The 23,888-nt window shown below is 40.7% G+C and overlaps 1 protein-coding gene across 5 annotated transcripts; it reads left to right on the top strand.

The window, feature by feature from the left end:
* The first annotated feature begins 3,443 nt into the window (after nucleotides 1-3,443).
* SLC25A19 (solute carrier family 25 member 19) lies at nucleotides 3,444-20,919 on the top strand. 5 transcript variants are annotated; one of them, XM_074265129.1, is made up of 9 exons: nucleotides 3,505-3,567; nucleotides 4,399-4,476; nucleotides 5,406-5,565; nucleotides 7,194-7,363; nucleotides 7,559-7,714; nucleotides 8,906-9,076; nucleotides 10,987-11,170; nucleotides 11,680-11,810; nucleotides 18,975-20,919. In XM_074265129.1, exons 4-9 carry the CDS (start codon nucleotides 7,232-7,234, stop codon nucleotides 19,170-19,172), a joined length of 972 nt encoding a protein of 323 aa, XP_074121230.1. In that variant the 5' UTR covers nucleotides 3,505-3,567; nucleotides 4,399-4,476; nucleotides 5,406-5,565; nucleotides 7,194-7,231; the 3' UTR covers nucleotides 19,173-20,919. The 5 variants fall into 5 exon arrangements, with proteins under 5 accessions (XP_074121227.1, XP_074121228.1, XP_074121230.1 ...); XM_074265127.1 differs by lacking the exons at nucleotides 4,399-4,476; nucleotides 5,406-5,565 and adding an exon at nucleotides 6,367-6,481 and having other exon boundaries at nucleotides 3,481-3,567; XM_074265128.1 differs by lacking the exons at nucleotides 4,399-4,476; nucleotides 5,406-5,565 and adding an exon at nucleotides 6,370-6,481 and having other exon boundaries at nucleotides 3,520-3,567.
* Nucleotides 20,920-23,888: the final 2,969 nt, after the last annotated feature.

The raw sequence follows: 23,888 nt of genomic DNA, 5'->3' as shown, positions 1-23,888 counted from the left end.
TCTCTGGGTGTAGTTATTTCTGTCCATCATTGATCAACTGGAAGTCTCACCAAATCTTTTTAAGGAATTCAGTATGTTATTCCTTTTGTTTTAACTCCAGAAACTCATATCCATAAATCATTATACTAGATTTCCGTTTGCATTGCAGGCCACAACTGATGCCCATGAAATATGCTGAAATTGTATTCTTGATTTTGGATAGTCGTGGAGATACTTGAGGAGCCTCCTTTCAGCCTTGTGGGATCCATTACTGAAGGAACTTTTATATCATGAGATGACAAGCGATTTCCTTATTGAACAAGGAAATTAGAAAAATTAATTACTGAATATACCAAAAACAGTCCTGAACTTTCTCTTCCTTTGATTTCCTCACTTGAAAAGTAGTTCACTCTTTGCCTTGAATATTTTTTTGTGAGGCACTTGGGCCTGCTGCCATCCATGTGAAGAATGGATACTAGACCCCAACTGCCTTTCCCTCTTTATATATTTTTTAATATTTTCAAATTTCATTTTTTAAATATTTATATTTATATTCTTCTTTATAGTATATATGTTTCTTAAGTAGGACATATTCTAATTTGAAGGATCTTATGAATTTGAACGTTCCAGAGGTCCTAGGTTCTATAAGAGTAGTTGGTTTTGGTAAAAGGAGGGGGCAATAAGAAAAACTTCTCTATCAGAGTAGGCAGCCACCAACAAGAGGGCTGGCCCAAGCTTACTCATTTTACCAGTAGACATGTATCAGGAGTTTGAACAGTGCTGAACTAGGATGAAATGTAAAATGTCTAATGGCATTGTTTGAGTATTAGTCTTTTTACAGATTGTAACAACACTTATCATACTAAATCTTGTTCTGCTTGTGTCTGCTTTATTTTTGGCATTTTTTCAGTGTATTTCAGTGGTGCTGTTATCTTCTTTTACAGCTGAGGATGAGAAAATGTGAGAAAAGGGATCCTAATCCCCGTCATTAGAATCAGGCTCCCCAATACTGAATCCAGTCCAAACTACATGGCTAAGTGCCATAAGAAAGGAGTAAGTGATTTAAGTCCCTCAGTGACCCAGCACCGGTTCCTCAAGTTCAGCTATATATTTTGGAGCTTAAGTGACTTGCTTAGGATCACAGATAAGTCATATTGTCTCAGGACTCAAACCTAGATCTCCTAACTACTATTTGGATGATTTCTTTCTTTGCTGCATTCTCTTTGGAACATTCCCTATGCCTGGAACACTACCTCCTGCATTCCTACTATTGATCTTCCTAGCTTTCTTTATGTCCCAACTAAAATACTACCTTCTACTTTCTATTTGCCTTCCCCAACCCCTCATAATTCCAGTGCTTTCCCAGAGTTCATTATTTCCTATTTGTCCTGTATTTAGCCTGCTATGTTTCTATTTGTTTGCATGTTATCTCCCTTAAATCTAAGCTCCTTGAGGAAAGGGACTATCTTTTGACTCTTTTCTGTATCTCCAGCTTTTAGTACAGTGCCTGGTACATAATGGCACTTAATAAATGATTATTGATCTATTGATATACTACTTCCCCTAGGAGAGAAGAAGCAAAAAGGGAGCTGAAAGTGACACAATATCAGTCAGTCAACTAGAATTTATTAAGTATTTACCATGTGCCAGGAAGTTCCTGCTCTCAAGGGACTCACTGTTTAATGGAGGAGACAACATGCAAATAAACAACTATGAACAAATAGGATAAATAGGCAATAATCTCAGAAGGAGATTTAGGAGGATTCATGAAGAAGGTAGGATCTTTTTTTTTTTTTATCCTCTCTCTTTCCCTTTCCCTTCCACATATTACACACAATAGTTGTTTAATAGATGTTTGTTGAATGAATGAATTGAATCTAAGAGAAGCTCTGCATGTCACACTTATATGGGATCCCAGAGGATTCAAGGAGCTACTGGAGTTTACTGAACAGAAGAATGGCATGATTTTTTTTTTTTTTTTTTTAATACACATTGCTTTATGTTGGGAGAGAAAAATAAGAGCAAAAGGGAAAAACCATGGGGGGGAAAATAACTAGAAAAAAGAAGTGAACATAGCATTGTTAATTCACATTCAATCTCCATACTTCTTTTTCTGGATTCAGATGGTGTTTTCTGTCCAACGTCTACTGGAATAGCTTTGTAATGACTTGATCTTTTCACCTGGGCTTTAGAGCTATCATTTGGGTAGCTGTGTAGAAGATGGACTGGAGAGAGAAGAAAACTAACTAGGAAGCAACTGTGTGGTGCAAATATTTAGAGCTCCAAGCCTGAACCAAGCAGACTAGAGATTAAATCCAGTTTCAGACACTTGGGCAAGTCCTTTACTTCAGTTTCCTCAGCTGTAAAAGGGGACAATAGCCCCTACCTCCCAGGGCTGTTTTGAGGTTCCATCCCTTACTTATGTACCAATTGCTTGACATATTCTTGTTGAGTGCGTCCAACTCTCCTTGACCCCATTTGGGGTTTTCTTGACAGAGATATTTAAGTGATTGCCCATTTCCTTCTCCAGTCATTATACAGATGGGGAACTGAGGCTGAACATCAAGCAGCTATTAAGTGTCTGAGACTGGATTGGAATTCCTGAAGATGAGTCTTCCTTAATCCAGGCCTGGCTTTCTATCCCCCCCAACACCCGGCTGCCCATGCCTGGCACATAGTAGGCCTTTAAATAAATACATGTTCCCTTCCCCCTTCCCTCCATTGCAAAGGTTCATGGGAGAGACCTAAACTAGAGGAATGTAGCTCTAAGGAGGAGAGATTTACTGGAGGGATATTGTAGGGATCAAGGTGAGATTTGGCAATTGATTGAATATGGGGCAGGAAAGAGTGGACGAAGGATGGTGTTTTGGACATTAAACAGGGAAGATCGGAAGCAGGAATTTGGAAGGACTTTAGATGAGCCGTGTTTGGGACCCTTTGAGTGTGACATACCTGTGGAGTAACTCCAGTTTTAAACGTCCAATAGGCAACTGGCACTGGGAGAGACTGGGGTGGCGACTGTAAATCTGGGAGTCTGCAAGTCAGATAACACACACTTATCAAGCACCTTACTCTACGCAGGTACCGGTGTAAATTCAGGAGATACTTGGTCCTGCCGTTAAATTGCTGGTCTAAGGGAGGAAAGTTCGTGTAAACAAGCCATGGTAAACTGGACACACACTTCCAACTTGTGCTAAACATGCTTTTTCTTTTTAATCTGGTTCCCGGTATTTTGCCATTTCGAAAGCCGATCTTTGTCACCTAACCTTTCATCTAGTGCTCCACAAGTCGCCCCGCCCCTAGCAGCGCTGGAGGCGCTAACAACGTGAGAGTAGCAACTCCCTCAGGAGTCCGAAACTCATTCCTTGTAGGACTACATCTCCCAGGAAGCTCCAGAGGCCGGATGGGGAATATAGAAGGACTAGAGGCCCTTCCTCGGAAAGCGGCCATTTGCCCGAGGGGCGGAGAAGGCCGCTGTGATTGGATCGTAGTCCCATCACTCACAGCGGATCGCCTCAGGTTCTTGTCGGGTGATGTCCGGTAAAGGAAAGAGTGGAGTGCGGAACCGGGCTGGGCCTGCGGAGCCGGGTGAGTGACCCAGTGACCTCTGTCCTCTCTCGCCCTCCTCGTGCCCCGACACCACTGACACCTTAGAGAAAACAGCCAGGGAGTAGATCCCGGAGAGCGGGTGACCTGTCCTCACTACCGGACCGTGTACATATGTCTTCACGTGGGGAGGCGGGGCGCTTCACGTACATACATATAAAAGTGGCGCGAACACGCGGGTTTCTGGGGCGCTTTAAAAGCGGGATCCCCTTTGCTCCTTCAGGACCCTGGAGGCGGGCGCAGTTACTGGCCTCCTTTCCCAGATGAGGAAACTGACACTAAAGGGAAACTGACTAGCCCGGCACTTTAGTGATAGCACCTGGGAGCTCAGCTCTCCGGTATGATGCTCTGGTGGGGGGAAGGGAGGAGGGCGCCGCCCTCAGACCCACGTGACCACGCCCGGATACACACTGGGGGTGTCCGTGACTGAACTCGCAAATTAACGTGTTCATACCTTCATATGCACACATACACGCATGGGGGAGTCTGGTGCCGCCCACGAGCTTACACACACACACACACACACACACACACACACACACACACACACACACACACACCATCTCCTCCCAGACACCCTCGGGCATTCACACTCAGACACACATGGATATCCATCCCTGAGCATGCATTTACTTGTAGAGATAAGCACGGGGATCTCCGAGTCCCACCCGAGAGATGAAGGCCTTCCTACACAAACACGCAGGGGAGTGTCTGGTCAGCACACGTGCAAGGCCGTGCTCACACACGGATGTCTATCACCGTTAACACCCCTGCTCATCTCAGCTGGGTCAACTAGCGTCTTACCTTCACCAGGTCTTCGGCCCTCAAGCCTTCGGTTATCTGAATCGAAGAACGACCTCAAGAGGCCTCCCACAGACCACCCACATACACGTGAATATGCAGCAACAAGTCTTTATTCTATTACTTCACTACATCCAGTCCCCTCTCTAGAATCCTAAGGAATAATGAATCTAATGCCTCCCTCCCCTTTCTGCAACCCCTTTTTCCATAGTCCCCAGGTCACGTGTCAGAGCCAGGTCTATAATCAATCTAGAGTGAGGAGGGCTTTCACGTCATTGGATGAGGCTTACTCAAGGCCGTCTCAGAGTGCCTCAAACTCTACTCTTGAGATTTGCCTCAACCTATAACATATCACCTTGTAGATGAGTGTGTTCATGCACAGACTCACACTGAGGATGTTTGCACCCAGAGCCTGGGAGGAGAGCACGGTCCCATCCAGAGGTGTCGGCCCCAGACGCACAGGCCAGAATGCACTTATACTGAAGTATAAGACAGAAAGATAGAGGTGTGTCACTCCTCCCCCTCTCCCCCCAGGCAGGAGCCTGGTATCCAGGGTGGGTCTCTCTGTCTCACCTTCCTTCTCTGATGAATGAGAGGGTGGGCCCATGGGGCCTTTGTGACTCTGCAGGGGACTTCTCTTCCCAGGGTGTCCTGGGGAATTCCCTCTCAGGAGTTCCACGCACATCCTGTACCTCCACAGAGCACTTCAGGAATCTTTCATTTTTATTTGTGGACATTAGGAAATATCCCTTGGCCTGTGTTACAGGAGCCACCTGCCAGTGGCTGCTGGGGATCCAACTCAGAGCAATAGAGTGGATCCCTTCATGTGAGAGGATAAGGATACAAGGAGACTGAGGCAGCTGCATTGTCTGACCTCCCTCCTCTTCCCTCTCCCTCCAGTTTATTTCACTCCCAGTCCACGAGGAATATCTGCTCAGGCTGCTTTGCAGCTCCTTCAGGGTGGTTATGATTCACAACTGGGGGGCTTTTGGAGAACCAACCTGCCCCTTCTCACTTAGGCTTGGTCCTTAACAAGCCCATTACTGGAGGGAGGCATCATTTTGGATCCCACTTGAAACTATGACAAAGATCTTCACATGGGAAGGCTTCACAGATGGGAAGGTCACAGGTATCAGGATTGCAGTAGTGCTGCTTTCTTGCTTGGAGCGTTGTTTGGAGGTAATTGAAGAAAAGGAAAAAAAAATGGAAAGGGAAGCAGTAGAAGTGGGGTAAGGGCATAATGTTAATAGCTTATATGGAAAGAGGTCTCAGCTTGGAGTCAGGAAAACAGGTTAGAATCCCAGCTTCCTGTCTATCAAAAATCTTAATGCAGTTTTTTTTCCCCTGAGGCTGGGGTTAAGTGACTTGCCCAGGGTCACACAGCTAGGAAGTGTTAAGTGTCTGAGATCAGATTTTAACTTGGGTCCTCCTGAATTCAGGGCTGGTGCTCTATCCACTGCGCCACCTAGCTGCCCTTAATGCAGTTTTAAAACTAAGATTTTGGGGATGCCTTGTATAATTACAGTCAAATTCACTTAATCCTTCTAAAACTTAGTTTCATCCTGGATTAAAAGGAGAAAACAATATCTGTAATAGCTCCCTCAATGGGTTGTTATGAACATGAAATTAAAACACTTTGCAACCTCCTATTTTCTTCTAAGATGAGAATAGAAAACTTAATAGACAATTTGGAATTATGCCCAAAAAGTTATCAAAATGTGCATACCCTTTGACCCAGCCATACTACTACTGGGCTTATACCCCAAGGAACTACTAAAGAAGGGGAAGGGTCCTGTATGTGCCAAAATGTTTGTGGCAGCCCTTTTCATAGTGGCTAGAAACTGGAAGACGAATGGATGCCCATTAATTGGAGAATGGTTGGGTAAACTATGGTATATGAGAAAACTTAATAGTCACTTGTCCAAACTGGACTGTGTGTGAAGAGGAGGGAGGAATGGAAGAAAAATAATTTTATTTCAGCAGAAAGTGGACAAAAACAAGTCAGCTAGATGGAGCAGATAGAGCACTGAGCCTGGAGTCAGAAAGACCTGGGTTTGAATGTGACCCCATACACTCATTAGCTGTGTGATCCTAGGTAAGTTACTTCACTTCTGATTACCTCAGTTTCCACAATAGTAAAATAGTATATAGAAGGTCAGCACCTATCTTAGATAATTGTTTCGAGGTTGAAATGAGATGATATTTGTAAAGTGCTTAGCACATCTCATGGAGTAGGTGCTTACTAAATACTTAATTCCTTTCTCTTTCTCTTCCTAGAAGCAGAGAATTAAGCCAAGAAATTAATATGAACTCACAGGTGGCTTTCAAACTAATCTCCAGTGTCTAAGACAGTGTTTGGCATAGTAAGCACTTATAAACGGCCTGTGTATTGATTAGGCTTTTTTAGAAGGAATGAACTTCATCTGTAACTTCAAGTTGTCTGAAGCACTGAGAGATGATTGACTTGCCCGTGATCATTTAGCCATTGTGACTTTCTATACACTATGCTAGGTTGCCTTTCGATCCAGGGCTTGTTACTGGAAAACCCCAGGTCTGGGTTGTGTTAATGCTCCATGACTCCCCACTGTCCTAAAAGGTTTCCTGAGTTCTAGACACTATTTACAAGAAAATATGGTCCTTGTATAATAGACTCACATTCTAAATGCAGCCTAGGTTTTTGTTTTGTCCTTACATTTGGATATATGCCAGAAATTTGGCAGTATACCTGATTTGCTTCAGAAAACTACTTTGTGAACAATCTCTGACCAAGCTGCTTCTGTTTTTCCCACCTGTCTCTTGCTTTTTAGCTTAATGCGGATGGACATTGCACGTGAGAAAGGCAGGGATGGTCGGTTATGACCCTAAACCAAACAGGAAGAAAAATTCCAAGATAGATGTAGCATTGGCTGGGTCTGCCTCTGGACTGGTTACTCGGGCCTTGATTAGCCCCTTAGATGTCATCAAAATTCGCTTCCAGGTACCTTTCTTTCTTTATGTTATATGAAAGATGGAACACAAGTTTAGCTGCCTTTACAAAAGTTATTTGTGATACTTGAAATTGGATCTGCCTCTTTGAAGTTAAGAATGTTCTCTGCTTCTTCTCTGAAAAAAATCTTTTTCACTTGTTCCCTCTCCCCTTTCCTTTGTCCTCCCTGTATTCTTTGGTTTATAGCTTCAGGTTGAGCACCTGTCATCCCGTGATCCACATGCAAAATACTATGGGATAATACAGGCATCGAGGCAGATCCTGAAGGAGGAAGGCCTAACAGCATTCTGGAAGGGGCATATTCCAGCCCAAATTCTCTCCATAGGCTATGGAGCTGTCCAAGTAAGTGGGAGGGAACAGGTGAATGACGCAAGGTTTCAGTAGCTTAATGAAAGATTATAGAGATGAAGTCAGCAAGGCAACTGTTGCCTTTAAAGGACTGCCTCAGAAAGGGCAGGAGTGATTTTAACAAAGTGTTTTCTGTTTTGTCTCATGTAAATTCTTTCTGAACTATATTCAGAATGAGCTTTTTTTTTTTGTTTTGAAAATAAAAAACTTTAATTAAAAAAAGAAAGTAAGCATACTCCCCCAATAGTAAACAAAACTAAGAGTTGGTTTTATGAAAAAAAATCAACAAAATATTTCAATTTATTGAACTCCATAGTTTCTATGCCAACAAGTTTCTCTCTCTCAATCACTTATAGCCATATCTTAGATCTCATCATCTGTAATTGCCATCTTCATTATTTTTTTCTCTTTTTTTTTATTAATTTTTATAATTATAACATTTTCTTTGACAGTACATATGTATAGGTAGCTTTTTTTTTTTTTTTTTAACAACATTATCCCTTGTACTCCCTTCTGTTCCAAGTTTTTCCCCTCCTTCCTTCCACCCCCTCCCCTAGATGGCAGGCATTCCCATACATATTAAATATCTTATAGAACAGAATGAGCTTTGAAAAAAGTTCCCCTTCCACTATATACTCACCATACATAATTAAACAGCCACAGCATGCTATATTATACAGCATAGAATGGATTTAGTGCCATATCTCCTGCAGATAGTCCATGAATATAATTAGTAATAACTCTATTTGTATAGTACTTTTCAAGAGATTTTCACAAACATCTTACTGGAGTCTCCCAGTGAAGCAGATAAGGCAGAAGGTGTTATCATCCTTCTTTGAAATTGAACACTGAAATACAGGTGATTTATCCAAATGAGTTAGTGATGGTACCTGGACTAGTGACCCAAATATCCTAATTCCTAACCTAGTTCCCCTTCTCTCCTGCCACATTGCGTTCTCAAGTCAATATTGATTGAGTGTGGTTGGTCATACAATTCTTCCTCTGATGTTCTGCTACACAGCACTATTTGGAAAGTAAAAGCTGAAGTGACATTAATTTCCCCTAAAGAGGTATCTAAGGAGATACCCCATTTGAGGTGGTGGTGTCCACTTTGGATCCATAATAGAATTTATAATAGTGAAGCTTGGCCACATCCCTCAGATTTGTTGTCTTTGTCTCTTATAGTTTGTGACCTTTGACCTTCTGACTGAATTGATCCCCAGAACTATGAGACATGATCCACATGACTTTTCAGTGCATTTTGTATGTGGTGGCCTCTCTGCCTGTACTGCCACTCTTGCAGTACAGCCTGTTGATGTTCTCCGAACTCGGTTTGCTGCTCAAGGGGAGCCTAAGGTAAGTGTTCAGGGATCAGAAAGGTACAGAACCATTAAAAGGTTGGGAAGTGGGTCTACCAAGGAAATGTCAAATTAAGTGAGATTCATTTGCTTAGAGAAAAAGTTTTGAAAAATCCCTGATAAGCTGTCTATAGTCTATCAATAAGTAATTATCATTGACCCAGAGTAATACAAAGTACTTTAAGAATATTTTTGGGGCTGAGTGAAATGAGCAGGACCAGAAGATCATTATATACTTCAACAACAGTACTATATGATGATCAATTCTGATGGACTACGTAGCCCTCGTCAACAATGAGATGAACCAAATCAGTTCCAATAGAGCAGTAATGAACTGAACCAGTTACGTCCAACGAAAGAACTCTGGGAGATGACTGTGAATTACTACATAGAATTCCCAATCCCTATATTTTTGTCCACCTGCATTTTTTATTTCCTTCACAGGCTAATTGTACATTATTTCAAAGCCCGATTCTTTTTGTACAACAAAATAATTGTTTGGACATGTATACACATATTGTATTTAACATATACTTTATTTATTTATTTATTTTTAATTTAAAAAAATATTTTAATAGTTTTTATTTGCCAGATATATGCATGGGTAATTTTACAACATTGATAATTGCCAAATCTTTTGTTCCAATTTTTCCCCTCCTTCCCCCCCCCAAGATAGCAGGTTGACCAATACATTAACATATACTTTAACGTATTTAATATGTATTGGTCAACCTGCCATCTGGGGGAGGGGGTAAGGGGAAGGAAGAGAAAAGTTGGAACAAAAGGTTTTGCAATTGTCAATGCTGAAAAATTACCCATGCATATATCAGGTAAATAAAAAGCTATAATAAAAAAATAATTAAAATTAAACAAAATTTTAAAAATATATATTCTTGGGGCAGCTAGATGGTACAGTGGATAGAGCCCCAGCCCTGAAGTCAGGAGGACCAGAGTTCAAATCTAGTCTCAGACACTTAACACTTCCTAACTGTGTGACCCTGGGCAAGTCACTTAACCTCAATTTCCTCAGCCAAAAAAAAAAAAAAAGAAAGAAAGAATATTCTTAGTATTTGGTATATACTTTACATAATAACGTCTTTCCAAAAAGGGATTTGTAATTGAATTTGTGTAAACAAAATCATATTTTAAATGCAACAAAAATGAACCTTTTACAAACATTTAAATAATATTTATTTCAATTAATAAAAATATTTTATGTCCCTCCTGAACCTTCTACCAACATGACTAAACCTGTTTAGTCTATATGAAATTGCTTGTCTTCTCATTGAGAGGGATTGGGAGAAAGGGCTGGAGAGAATTTGGAACTAAGAATTTTTAAAATGATTTTTACATGTAATTAAAGGAAAATAAAATAATAAAAGAAAAGCGTTTATACCTGTAGATCTTACTTTGGGTATTGATCTAGTTGCCTGAGGCATTAGGATACGATGACAATTGTGAGTTAATTTTAATGAATTGTGTTTAGCTAGAAGTTGAAGGAAGCAGGCAAACAATGAAAAACCCTACAGATTCCCCCTGATGTTGTCCATATTGTCAGTCTGTGTGCCTTGGATTGACCTTGGGTATTTTCTTTGGAGTCTGACTAACCTTTATGTCAGAAATGATATACTTGTTAGGTATGTTATTACTGGAGGTCAGGATAATAAAGCCTAGAGAGGCAGGGCTATATAATGGGCACTGGATCTGAGATCAAGATCTGAGTTCAAATTCTGTCTCAGTCATATTCTGGCTGTATGATCCTAGGCAAGCTCTTTAAACTTTCTGTGTCTCAGTTACCTATCAGTGAAATTGGAGGGTTGAGCTGGATAGCTTCTAAGATGCCATTCAGCTTTAAACCTGAGATCTTTTGACCTCATGAGTTCACCAGAACTACCTGTGCACATGCAGATTTACAGAAACCTCCGACATGGCGTGATGATGATGTACAAGACTGAAGGTCCATTGGCTTTCTACAGAGGCTTGCCACCCACTTTGATTGCCATCTTCCCTTATGCAGGGTTCCAATTCTCCTTTTACAGCGCCCTGAAGCAAGTCTATGAATGGGCCATTCCAGTTGATGGAAAGAAAAATGGTGAGTAGGAGGGGCAGCCTCTGTACTGACATTACTGTATTGGCCCATGAAGGGAAGGGAGTGAACATGATGCAGACTTAGAGGTCTGATTCCTTTTCCAGCCCACTAGATTTTCTCCCTGTCTCTGAACCCATTCCTGAGGCCTTGCTGGTCACATCTTCTGTTCTCTCCCTGGAGGCTATCAGGAGGCTAGTTGGACAACTGTGGCCTTTAAGACTCTGTCCTTGGACTTTGTGTGTTACTTTAAAGTTGTCTCATTTGGCCTTTGGTGGAATTTTTGTGAGGGGAAGAGGCCTTCCCATCCTGACACAGCCAGAGCTAATCTGCAGCTACTTACTATTATTGTAGAAATTGGCTGCTCTTCTAGACAAAATCCTTTCTTGTGACTGAAGAAGATTTTTAGGATTTGTTCTTCTGAGACAAGTGAAGAAAGGGTGCCTGTCTGGGATGAAGACCTCAAAAAGCATTTTTTCTTTTTCTTCTCTGACCTCCCTTTGCTTTTGTTGTAGCAAACCTCAAAAATCTGCTATGTGGCAGTGGAGCTGGTGTCATCAGCAAGACTCTTACATATCCCCTGGACCTCTTTAAGAAGAGGTTGCAGATGGGTGGCTTTGAGAAAGCCCGAGAACCCTTTGGACAGGTAAGAAATGGTCTCAGTGGAGATCCAGAGAAGATTTTCAGATCAGAGATTTTAATTAATTAGGAATATTAACCTGGCTTCGATGAGTATAGGATAAATTTAGGGCGTGAGCCTGGAGCAAAGGATATTATTACAGTAGTAACAGGCAAGAAGTGATGAGGGCCTGAATGAGGGTGTTCGCAAAGGGAATGGAAAGGAGAGGATGAATGTAAGGAATGGCCCTGAGGTCAGATCCACAGAATGATGAATAACTAGATGTAGAACCTTCTGCTTTGACCTCTCTCAGTGAGAATTGAGAACCATACCTGACTTAAGTAGTAACAGCTTCCCTCCCCTCTTATTAAAGAGCCAACCTCTCTAGTTGGTGTAAAACTCTTATGAAGATGATAGAAGACTCCCTCACAATGCCCTTTGTAGATGCTTATCAATAAAGTGTATGGACACAGAGGAAGGAACCTGCCTATCTGGTTGGGGGAATTGAAGGCCTGGGCATTAAAAAAAAAATGGCTCAGAGTTCTTTCCACAAATCATCATAGGTTCCATATAGACACTTTGATCCCAGTTCATAGATTGGACATTTCCCTTCTCAAACTTCTTATCTTGTATTGTCTGCGACTCCATTTTCCTTCTTTAACTCTCTTGTCATCATCTTTTTCTATTATCATTATTTGTGCTTAGCTTTCCCCCCTTTTTTAAACTGGAGACTTTTTGAGAATAACTCCTTTTACATATCTGTCTTTACATCCATATTACTTAGGGCATATAATTGACGGTTAATCCTTTTTTGTTGTTAGTTTGATTGAGAGGGGGGGGGGGGAAAGGCTTCTGTAGCCTTATTGTGGTCTGGAACTGACTCTGGAAGCTCTTAGTAGACTGGAACAGGTTGGAAATATTTTGAATATGGGCTAGTGGAAGCTGTCACCTGAAGATCATCCTCAATTAGCTAGGAAGATTTTGTCATCAAGTTAGCTACAGCTTAGTTTTTTAGCTATAGGAACTTTCAAAAATCATCTCCTAAATCAAGGCATTGCATTCACTGTTTCTTTTTTTTGTTGTTGTTTTGTTTTGTTTTTGCTGAGGTAATTGGGATTAAGTGGCTTGTCTAGGATCACACAGCTAGGAAGTGTTAAGTGTCTGAGATCAGATTTGAACTCAGGTCCTCCTGACTTCAGGGCTAGTGCTCTATCCACTGGACCACCTAGCTGTTCTATTCACTGTTGAATGGGAGTACCCTACTCCCATTTCATATTGAAATATTGAAGTAAGAACTAAATAAGGGCTTTCCTTAAAGGGAGAGTTTAAAGGAATTTTTTTGTTAATACCTTGATAGTATATACTTTACTTGCTAATATATGTTTTCTGTTCAATTTCTTCTTTCAATAGACAGCAAACATTTTCTCTGCCTTCAAAGAGCTGATGATCTAGTAGGTAATATAATCAATCACTAGACATTTATGAAATATGTACTATTATGTGTCAGGCATTGTGATAGGCAAGAGGATACAAAGATAAGAATGAAGTAGTTCTTGCTTTCCATTGGGCAAGAAATATTTGTAAATACACAGAGAGATCTTGCTTTACATAAAAATTCACATTATGCAAATTTGACTTTATAAAAAGAATTCTTGAAAAATTCACATTCCCCCCAAAACCCCTACATTATCTTTATTGTACAGTACTGTGCTCTCCTGCTTTCTCACCGATCCTGTCCCTCAGCTTAGCATTCTATTCCCTACTCCCTGAAAAGTTTTTTAAAATCCTCCAATGACAGCAGAAGAATGGATATGTGGAGAGACCACCATTATTGCTGGATTGGGGACTTTGAGGCCTCCAGAATTGAGAGAATAGACCTTTAATTTGCTTTGCTATCCACCTGTACAGTACCTGTGTGTCATCTGTCTTTTGTCTATGTCCATGTCCAGATCCTACATATCCCTATGTTCTTCCTCATGGTTCCAGCCAGGGCTCCATGCAGCTGACCCTAACCCTGTTTTTGCTTCTCTGTCCCTGACCTCATGTGTCCCTGTGCTACTCTTCTCCCTCCATGGTCGAGAAGCCACCTTCCTTCCTCCCTTCTTCCCCTATTACAAATTTGCATTATGTAAAAATCACTTTAAGTAGAAGATTACAGAAGGATCCATTTCTGTAAAGCAAGAACTGTTTGTAAATCTTTACTGAATAAGTACAAAGGAATTTGCAGGAGGAGACTTTGACCTCTGGGACAGGGCAAACCTTTAGGAAGTTTTATTTGAACTCAACTTTGAAGGGAAGAAGTTGTTCTAAGATGGGTAGGTGAGGAAGGAGAGTGTGGTCAAGAGGGTTAACTTGTACAAAAGCATGGAGATGGAATGTGATGTGTGAGGGACGATGAAACTACTTTGACTTGTCTGAAGTGTTCAGGAAGGGCAATAATGTGTAAAAAGCCTGAAAGGGAGGCTAAAGCAAAGTTGATTTTAAGTGGGAAAAAGAGTAGTCTGTATTTTAGTTGAGGTAATAAGAGAGCTATAGAAGTGTATTGAGCAAGAGAGTGACATCATCACACCTGTATTATGGCAGCAATGTGGAGAATGAATTAGAGAGGAGGAAGGCTTGAAGCAAGAAGATCACTTTGGAAGTAAGAAGGGCCCGAACTAAGGTGTTAGTAGTTATGTGCACAGAGAGAAGGGGATTATTGTGAGTGATGTTATAGAGGAAGAAACAAGAAGATTTTGCAACTGATTGGAAATGTGTGGTTAGGTAGAAGGAGGAATTAATGACTCTGAGGTTGTGGGAAAGCAAGCAGGTGACTCAATGCATGCTGGGCCTGGAATCAGGAAGATCTGAGTTCAAATCCAGCCACAGATAATAGCTGTGTGACTTTGGGCAAATTATTTAACTTTGCCTTAATCCACAGGAAGAGAAAATGGCAAACCATTCTAGTATGTTTGCCAAGAAAACTCAGTGACCAGTATTGATTGCTGTGGTACATGGGATCACAAAGAGTCACACATGACTGAATGACTGAACAACAATCACTAGGCTATGAGCCTGGTGCCCGGAAAGATGACTATACCCTCAGCAAAGAGGAGAAAATAGTGAGTTCTTTTTCAGACAAGTTGTGAGTTGGTAGTGTTTCTAGGACATTCAGTTTGAAATGTTACAAGACAATTTTTTTATTATTAAATGTAATTTTAATTGCATTGTGGTCTGAAAAGGATGCATTTACTATTTCTGCCTTTCTGCATTTGGTTTTGAGGTTTTTATGCCCTAGTATATGGTCAATTTTTGTACAGGTTCCATGAACTGCTGAGAAGAAAGTATACTCCTTTCTGTCTCCATTTAGCTTTTGCCAAAGATCTATCATATCAAACTTTTCTAGTATTCTATTTACCTCTTTGACTTCTTTCTTATTTATTTTGTGGTTTGATTTATCTAATTCTGAGAGTTTAAGGTTGAGATCTCCCGCTATTATAGTTTTGCTATCTAATTCCTCTTGCAGCTCTCTTAATTTCTCTTTTAAGAATTTAGATGCTGCACCACTTGGTGTATATATGTTTAATATTGATACTGCTTCATTATCTATGCTACCCTTTAGTAAGATATAGTGCCCTTCCTTATCTTTTAATTAGATCAATTTTTGTTTTTGCTTGATCTGAGATGAGGATGGCTACCCCTGCTTTTTTGGCTTTGCCTGAAGCATAATAGATTCTGCTCCACCCTTTTACTTTTAGTTTGAATGTCTCATCCTGTTTCAGGTGTGTTTCCTGTAGACAACATATAGTAGGATTCTGACTTATGATCCGATCTGCTAACTGCTTCCTCTTTATGAGGGAGTTTACCCCATTCACATTTATGGTTAGAATCACTAATTCTATATTGCTTGCCATCCTGTTAACCCCTGCTTATGCTTTTCTCCTTTCCTTCCCTCTTACCCCTCTACCCAGTATTGAACTGGTGAACACCACTTGCTTTTCACAGCCCTCCCTTTTTAGTATCCCTCCCCCACCTTAAAGTTACTTCCCTTATTTTACCCCTTTTCCTCACAATTTCTGTATTCCCTTCCCCTTAGCTTACTCCTTCCCTCTCACTTTTCAATGAAGTGGAAGAAGTTTCACCATAAATCGAATATGTTTATTGATACACACTATGTTCATCTCCCTCTTTTCTTTCTCTCAGATATAATAGGTTACCTTTGCCTCTTCCTGAGATGTAGTACCACCACTTTACCCTTTTTTATGATATAATTTCCTTTCCATCTCTAGTTTCCAGGACAAATTATATATATGTTCTTTACATATTTTTATAACAGAAGTATAGTTCTCAAGATTTCTTTTTACCTTTTTAGAAATCTCTTGAGTTCTGTATTTGAAGATTAAACATTTTATGTAGGTCTGGCTTTTTCATCAAGAATAGATGGAATTCATTTATTTCATTAAATGTCCATCTTCTTCCTTGGAAAATGTTGCTCATTTTTGCTGGGTAAGTTATTCTTGGCTGCATACCAAGTTCCTTAACCATGTTATAAGACAATTGATGATGGGGAAATGGAACTCAGAAGAAAGTGTAGGACTACATACATGGATCTGAGAGTCATCTGTTTAGAAATGATCATTGGACCAGTGATCCACTGAGATCATCAGAACAGAGAAGACATGACAGATATACCCATGTGCCTTGGGCATGGGTTAATATATAACAACTGATAAACATGGGGATGTATGCCCATAGAAACATATAGGTGCTGATCCAGCAAAGGTTCTCAAGAAAAAGGGATCAGAAAGGTGGGAAGAGAAAATAAGCTCATGAAATACTTGTGAGTTTAAGGTTAAGGCCACTGGATTTGGCAATTAAGAAGAGTAGAGCAGCTCTGTTCAGGTAATAAAATCTGAAACCAGATTGCAAAGACTTGAGGAGTAGGGGAGAGGAAGTAGAGGTCATGAGTGTAGATGAAACTTTTACTAGTTTTGTTTTTAAAAGGGAAGAGACTTGTAGGTCAATAGCTTGAGGCTGGTGCTAGTGAGGGTTTTTCTAGGTTAGAGGAGACCTGAGGATGTTTGCAAGTAGCAGAGTATAAACCAGTAACTAAGGAAAGACTGAAGATCAGAGACAGAGAGAGGGATAATTTGAGGGGTAGAGAGCCAGATCAAATGGGAGGAGATAAAAGGGGGATTAAAAAGGTAGAAATAATGAGGGATGATGTCAAGGAGTTCTGAGATACAGCAAAAAAAAAAAAAAAAAAAGAGGACTCAAGCTAAATGGCTTTTTTTTTTTTCCCTGAGTACATATATTACGAGGTCTTCTGAGAGGATATGGGGAGAGTGTGGTATGCTGTGGGAAAGTCTTGAAGAGAAAAGGTTTAAAGCTTGGGGAAAGTGATAGAGAATAAAGAGAAGTCAAAGGATTGCCTTGCTGTGGTGAGGGCCTAGATGAGATAATATAAATTTATGGTAGAGTATAGTTTCTCTAAATTCCTCTTCAGGTAAATGAAAAGTGGTATGTAATTAAGTTCCTTATGAGAGATGCATACCAAAGGATTGGGGAAGTTCACAAGAGGCAACTTCAACTAGAGAACTTTCTCTTCAGCTAGAGAAATCAGATGACTTCATGAAAGAGGTGAAAGTCAAGTTGGGATCTGAAGGATAAATAGGGTTTCAATAAACAAAGTATTGGGAGAGGGAGATCTTGTGACATGGAAGGGATGGCACTGGCAACAGACTTGGAGAGGGGTTGTTGTGCACAGTATATGCTGGGAAACCTTGACTAGAGCCGTGGGAGGGGAAGCAGGTAATTAAAAATAAGGGTAGAAAAGGATGGGAATCTAAATTGTAATGGAATTGGGATGGGGGAGGAGAAGAACATATAATTGGAGATGTTCTTAGGGGAGAAAAAACTGTTACATAGGATGGATTGTGAGGAAGAGGGATTGGATTCAGGGAGACCAAAATAGAATCCAGTGAGAGGTGTTTATTGAGAGCTTGAAGTGAAAAGGAGGACAAAGACTTAAGGAAAACTGGGAACTTGTTAGCTGATTCTTCCTTCTTCTTATCCCCCACAGTCATCAGAAAGAATTCTTAGATAGACTTGAGACAAAGCATATATGTTCCCAGCCAGCAAGGTTTGAGCATTTGTGCTTTCCTGTGCTCTTTGTGTATTACTGTCTAGCAGAGTAAGACCTGGGCCATTTCATGACACCTTTTTCTTATTATCACAAAGTAAATACTTGTATTCCAGACAGCAGAATTTTCTACCATTAAAAGTATTTGGATTTATTTAAGACAACAATAGAAAGTGTGCCTGCACCTACCCATGTCTGCATAGTGGGCCCAACCAATAGACTCAACTGTTGCCAGTTTTGCTCTACAGTTTTCAAAGGACACACCTACAGTACAAACAGCAGACACCAATATAGAGAGGAGAAAGATACGGGTTCTTCAGTCTGTCAGAGAAGATAGACTTTCTGCTTCCTATTCTAGCAGAGAGGGATGTTATCGCATAATGCTCCTCCTGGTGCTCAGGGGCCTGGAGTTTTCCAGGTGCATTTGATCCTAAAAGGTTAAGAAAGATCTGACCTATAAGTTAAATGATGTTTGCCCAGGTGTTGGGTGGGAAGGGCAGGAGGAAGGGAAATGGATTCCTATGGTGGAATAACAGCTCTCCTAAGGTACTTCTCCTGACCCTCTCTCCACAGCAGGCTTTCTAGAGCTTCTGTACCCTGCTTTTTGTACTCTTCTCACCAGATCTTTTATAATGTTCTGTTATAAGTTTTATGTCTCTGACATAGATCATCAGTCTCAGTCAATATGTAATTTTGGCTGGATTGATTTTTTTTTTCTCCTTTTTTTCTTTTTTATTCTTTTATCAAAAGGCACAGTTCTCTGTGGAGGAGGAGAGGGGTATATATTGATGAGTGAAAGTGATATAAAAAGAGCAATATTTTTTTTTTGTTGTTTTCCTCAAGAGGAGAAAAATAAAGTGTCCTGTCTGGGATACATAGTGGAATGGAATGGAATGGCTCATTTCATCTAATGATTTCAAGGCAACTCTGGTCAAATCTGACTAAACGGTTTGAAAGAAAAAGGATGGGGTGCTTCTGACTTCATGCTGCCTAAGGGGTAGCGTCCCCAGGGGACCCAGATCTGACTTCTTTGCTCCTCCCCACAAGGTTTTCATGTTTTCCTTCTCTAGGTCCGAAATTATCAGGGCTTGCTGGACTGCATCAAGAAGATTTTCCGAGAAGAAGGCACCCAGGGCTTCTTTAAAGGCCTCACTCCCAGCTTGCTGAAGTCTGCCATGTCGACAGGCCTTGTATTCTTCTGGTATGAGTTATTCTGCCACCTCCTCAGCTGCAGGAATGCCTCAGACACCAGAAGAGAAGACAAGTGAGCTGAAGTCTTGGGCATCAGGAGACCATCTCCTTGGTGCCTGTGAAGGGCCCTTTATCCATTACCTCCAAGCCCTTAACTCTGAACACACAGTGGGGTGGCAGCTCCCCTCTACACTCAGTCTGTATGCTGCCAACAAAGGAACTTCTTTTGGATTTCTAGGGAAACCTTGGGAGTTGGCATATATGTGAGACTTAGCTTTTATTTTCCCCCATTAGACCAAGGGGTAGAAAGAAGGCCTGACTTCCTCATGTTACCTTTATCCACTAGACACTTGAAAAGAACAGACTAGGTACTGTATCGGCACCCTTCTCAGGCTGGAGTTTGAGCAGTCTTAAGGCTGGTGTCTGACACTGCAAGTGGTCCCTGTCCTGTTTTAGTCATCAGAAATTATATTCCTTGTTTCAGAGTCTTCTCTTCTCCCTGCCTACATACCTTACTGTTTTTCTCTTATTTCTCAAGCAACCTCCACAATTTCTGTTGCTTATTTATTCTCCCTGTATGGCTAGAGGAAGAAATTACTTTATCTTCAGCCATTCTAAAGTTAGCCTGACAGTGCAAGAGGTAAAGGCAGTCCCACCTTCTCCAAACTCCATTTTCTGAATAACTTTTACCTTCCTTCATTACAGCTCACCCCCCCTTTTTGTACTTTAAGGAAAATCAGTGCCAAACTGAGGGACCTCCTCATCCCCAGCTACCTGGACCTTGATGTCTGGGCATATAAGATTTGAATGTTCTCTCTGCATGGACCAGACTTTTCACTGACAGCCTTCTCTTATGGGTGTTAGGCTTTGGGGAACAAGCAAAAGATGATAGGGACTTAAAAGTGGTGGTGAGTAGATGGGTGTGGAAGGGGAGAAGAGGAGTGACCAACCTCCCTAGGATTTCATTTTCTCCTTATATACCAACCATTTATTCCCTAAAATAACACTTCCAAGGAAATTTGGGGGAACAGAGGCTGCTGCCCCTATATGATATTTGGCTCTGAACATGCCCTAGTGATGACCATTCATGGGCTGGTGTCTGCTGGGTGATCCTCATGGGCCCTGTTATTACACTTAGCAAAAGTGACCTGTTGTGGTGAGAGCAGAGTTCACAGCTCTGCAGTGGTGAGGCTAAAGGAATCCACAATTAATATTTATCTAGAATCACTGGAAATATGAGTTGCATATGGAGGAGGTAGGGAAAGCTGAGGCAGACCACAGCAAACCACAGTAGCCAGACTCCTCGCCCTCACTCATGCTCACCAAGTATTCTAGGGCCTACACCTCAGAGCCTGGCCGAGCAGTCAGAGAATCCAAACTGAGTGAGGACTGTTGGCTTTTTCACAATACTGGGATTTATTAGAGTGAGTCAGAAGGGTTGCTTTGATCTGCAGATCCTGAGAAAGGGACATTAATTGTCCCTCCTGCTGCCTCTCTGACCCACAAGTCTTGAGGGCCTACAGCTGAAAGGAGCTGGGCTTTAATAACTGGTTTATAATTTCTGTTTCATGAAATCTGTGACACACAAAAAACGTTGGAGGGTGAGAAACTTTACTTTTCAGACCACCTTTTCCTGTACCTTGGATGCTGTTATGTGAGTGAGCAGAAACTGTTATAGAAAGCCTTCTCATCAGGGTCCCTGGCTTGGCACCCAAGGCTTTGCCTCTTTGGGACTGTTGGGAAGGCAGTTCCCTGAATGTATTTTATACACTTCCAAAGTCAATGCATCTGTACTCAAATGCAGTAAAATCCTATTTTCACCAACTTGGCTCTGTTTAATTGTCTACTTTTTGCTCCTGACTTAAAAAAAAAAAAAAAAAAAAAAGCTTAATCTGTCTCCGTCTTAGGAAAAAATCGTCATCTGCTATCAGATTTTGGTTGGGCTGCTGGTGGGAGCTACAGCCAACTCTATTCTCTTACATGTAGAGTCAAGCTAATGAAGGGCAGAGGGAGTAGTTTAAATAGTAAACAAAACATTTTTCTACATAATTATCGGTCACGTGTATTTATGTAGTACCTTGTAGACATGGGCTCTTTTCTTTCCAACAAACCTGATTTGAGGTTTGAATTCAAAAGTCCCTTTCATCTCTGATTATGTGACCCCATTTTACAGGAGAGAAAACGGGTTCATAGAGATTGTGGTCTGTCAGAGTCAACTATAAAGTTTCAGAACCCACATGGCTTTGGAAGAGAAAGCATTAATCTTTCCTTAGGACCTGAGTTCAAATATGGCCTGAGACACTTAACACTTCCTAGTTGTGTGATCTTGGGCAAGTCACTTAACCCCAATTGCCTCAGCCAAAAAAAAAAAAAAAAAATCTAACCTTAGGGTCTAATGAAATTCCTTGTACAACTTATAGGGCATCCCAAAAGTCTTAGTGTTTCTCTCTGTTAAAGCTTTGCACTAAGATTTTTGAGAGTCCCTCTATACCACTCATGATGCTGGGACCAACTTCTGGAATGCTTCAGAGGCACATAATGAGCATCATGCATTCAATCAGGTCAATACCCTGAAGGGGTTGGATTAGATCTGGGGTTCTTCCCTTGAATTCATTATGGGCTATATTAGGGGAAGGGGGTTCCCGAACTGGAATGGGAGAAAATCTTTATTTTCACCAACCTTCAACATAGTGTTAAAGGTATGTTAAGACTTTCCTGAGAATGGTCCATTACACAGAAAGTTAAAGAACCTCTGTGGCAGATAAATCAAATACCACCATTGGGGCTGGGGGTGGGCAGTAGACATTGGCACTTTCCATTTACAACCCACCCTCCTAAGACATTTTAGGGCCTTCGTGGCCAAATAGAATTATTTCATCCCAGAATGGTAAAGACTAATTCCCTACCTCCCTCCTTGAACTAACCAACTTATTACTAGGTTCTCTCCCTGCCAACCTTCTGATAATCCCTATTCCCCCTTCCTCTACTATCCATCCAGGTTCTATTACCGCAGCTAGGATAATGGGATAAAGACACATGGCTGCTTTGAGAAGCATACTGAGTTCTGTAGGGTACTCTGTAGGGATCTTTCCCCAGAGCCAAAGAGCTGGATTTATCTTCAATTACCCCAGGAATAGCAGCCCTTTCTCTGGGGCTCATTGCTATGTTGAATCCATTATTTTTGGCTTTTGTTTTGTTGTTTCTGCTGTTTACAGATTTTTAGTTTTCAAAAGGTATGCATGAATAAATTTTTCGATATTAATAGTTGCAAAGTCTTGTGTTCCAATTTTTCCCACCTCCCAACTCCCTCCCCTAGATAGCAAGTAATCCAATATATTTTAAACATGGTAAAAATATGTTAAATCCAATGTATGCATACATATTTAAACAATTATATTGCTGCACAAGAAAAATCAAATGGGGGCAGCTAGGTGGTGCAGTGGATAAAGCACCAGCCCTGAAGTCAGGAGGACCTGAGTTCAAATCTGACCACAGACACTTAACAGATCTGAGGTAAAGATCCTGGGCAAGTCACAATCATGAATGCCTCAGCAAAAAGAAAAAATCAAACAGGAAAAAAAATGAGAAAGAAAAATAAAATGCAAGTTAACAACAAAAAGTGAAAATGCTATATTGTGAAGCACAGTTCCTACACTACTTTCTCTGGGTGTAGATGGCTCTCTTCATCACAAGATCATTGGAACTGGTCTAAATCATCTCATTATTGAAGAGAGCCATATTCATCAGAATTGATCATTGTTGCCATGTATGATGCTTGTTTCACTCAGTATCAGTCATATAAATCTCTCTAGACCTCTCTGAAATTATCCTGCTGGTTGTTTCTTACAGAATAATATTCCATAACATTTATATACCATAACTTATTCAGCCATTCTCTCAGTTTCCAGTTTCTTGCCACTACAAAGAGGGCTGCCACAAACATTTTTTGCATTTATGGGTCCCTTTTCATCCTTTAATATCTCTTTGGGATATAAGCCCAGTAGAAACATTGCTGGGTCAAAGGGTATGCACAGTTTGATAACTTTTTGAACATAGTTCCAAATTGCTCTCCAGAATGGCTGGATGTATTCACAACTCCACCAACAATGTATCAGTGTCCCAGTTTTCCCACATCCCCTCCAATATTCATCTTTGCCTTTTCCTATTGTCTTAGCCAATCTGACAGTTGTGTAGGGGTATCAGAGTTGTCTTAATTTGCATTTCTCTGATCAATAGTGATTTAGAACACCTTTTCATATGACTAGAGATGGTTTCATTTTCTTCATCTGAAAATTGTTCATATCCTTTGATCATTTATCAACTGGAGAATGGCTTGAACCCTTATAATTTTGAGTCAGTTCTCTATATAATTTGGAAATGAACCCTTTATCAGAAATTTTGAATGTAAAAATGTTCCCCCAGTTTATTGCATTAGTTTTGTTTGAACAAAACCTTTTTAATTTAATATAATCAAAAGGATCTTTTTTGTTGCTGTTTTTCAATAATGATTTTCAGTTCTTCTTTGGCCACAAAGTGGGCCTTCTTCACAGATCTGAGGTAAAATATACTTTGTTCTTCCAATTTGCTTATAATATCACTCTATATCTAAATCATGGACCTATTTTCATCTTATCTTAGTATATGATGTTAGGTGTAGGTCAATGCCTAGTTTCTGTCGTACTAGTTTCCACTTGTCTCAGCAGTTTTTGTCAAATAGTGCATTCTTATCCCCAAAATTGGGGTCTTTGGATTTGTCAAATACTAGATGGCCATAGTCATTGACTATTTTGCGC

This window comes from Sminthopsis crassicaudata, chromosome 4, assembly GCF_048593235.1.
Source record: "Sminthopsis crassicaudata isolate SCR6 chromosome 4, ASM4859323v1, whole genome shotgun sequence".
Lineage (NCBI taxonomy): Eukaryota > Metazoa > Chordata > Mammalia > Dasyuromorphia > Dasyuridae > Sminthopsis > Sminthopsis crassicaudata.
The sequence above is the reverse complement of the archived record's forward strand: the minus strand, read 5'-3'. Positions and strand labels throughout refer to the sequence as shown.

Coding starts and splice junctions, on each gene's coding strand:
- SLC25A19 (XM_074265126.1), top strand. CDS start 7,232: ATGGTCGGTTATGACCCTAAACCAAACAGGAAGAAAAATTCCAAGATA. Junction 7,364..7,558: donor TCATCAAAATTCGCTTCCAG/GTACCTTTCTTT, acceptor TTTGGTTTATAG/CTTCAGGTTGAGCACCTGTC. Junction 11,171..11,679: donor AGTTGATGGAAAGAAAAATG/GTGAGTAGGAGG, acceptor CTTTTGTTGTAG/CAAACCTCAAAAATCTGCTA.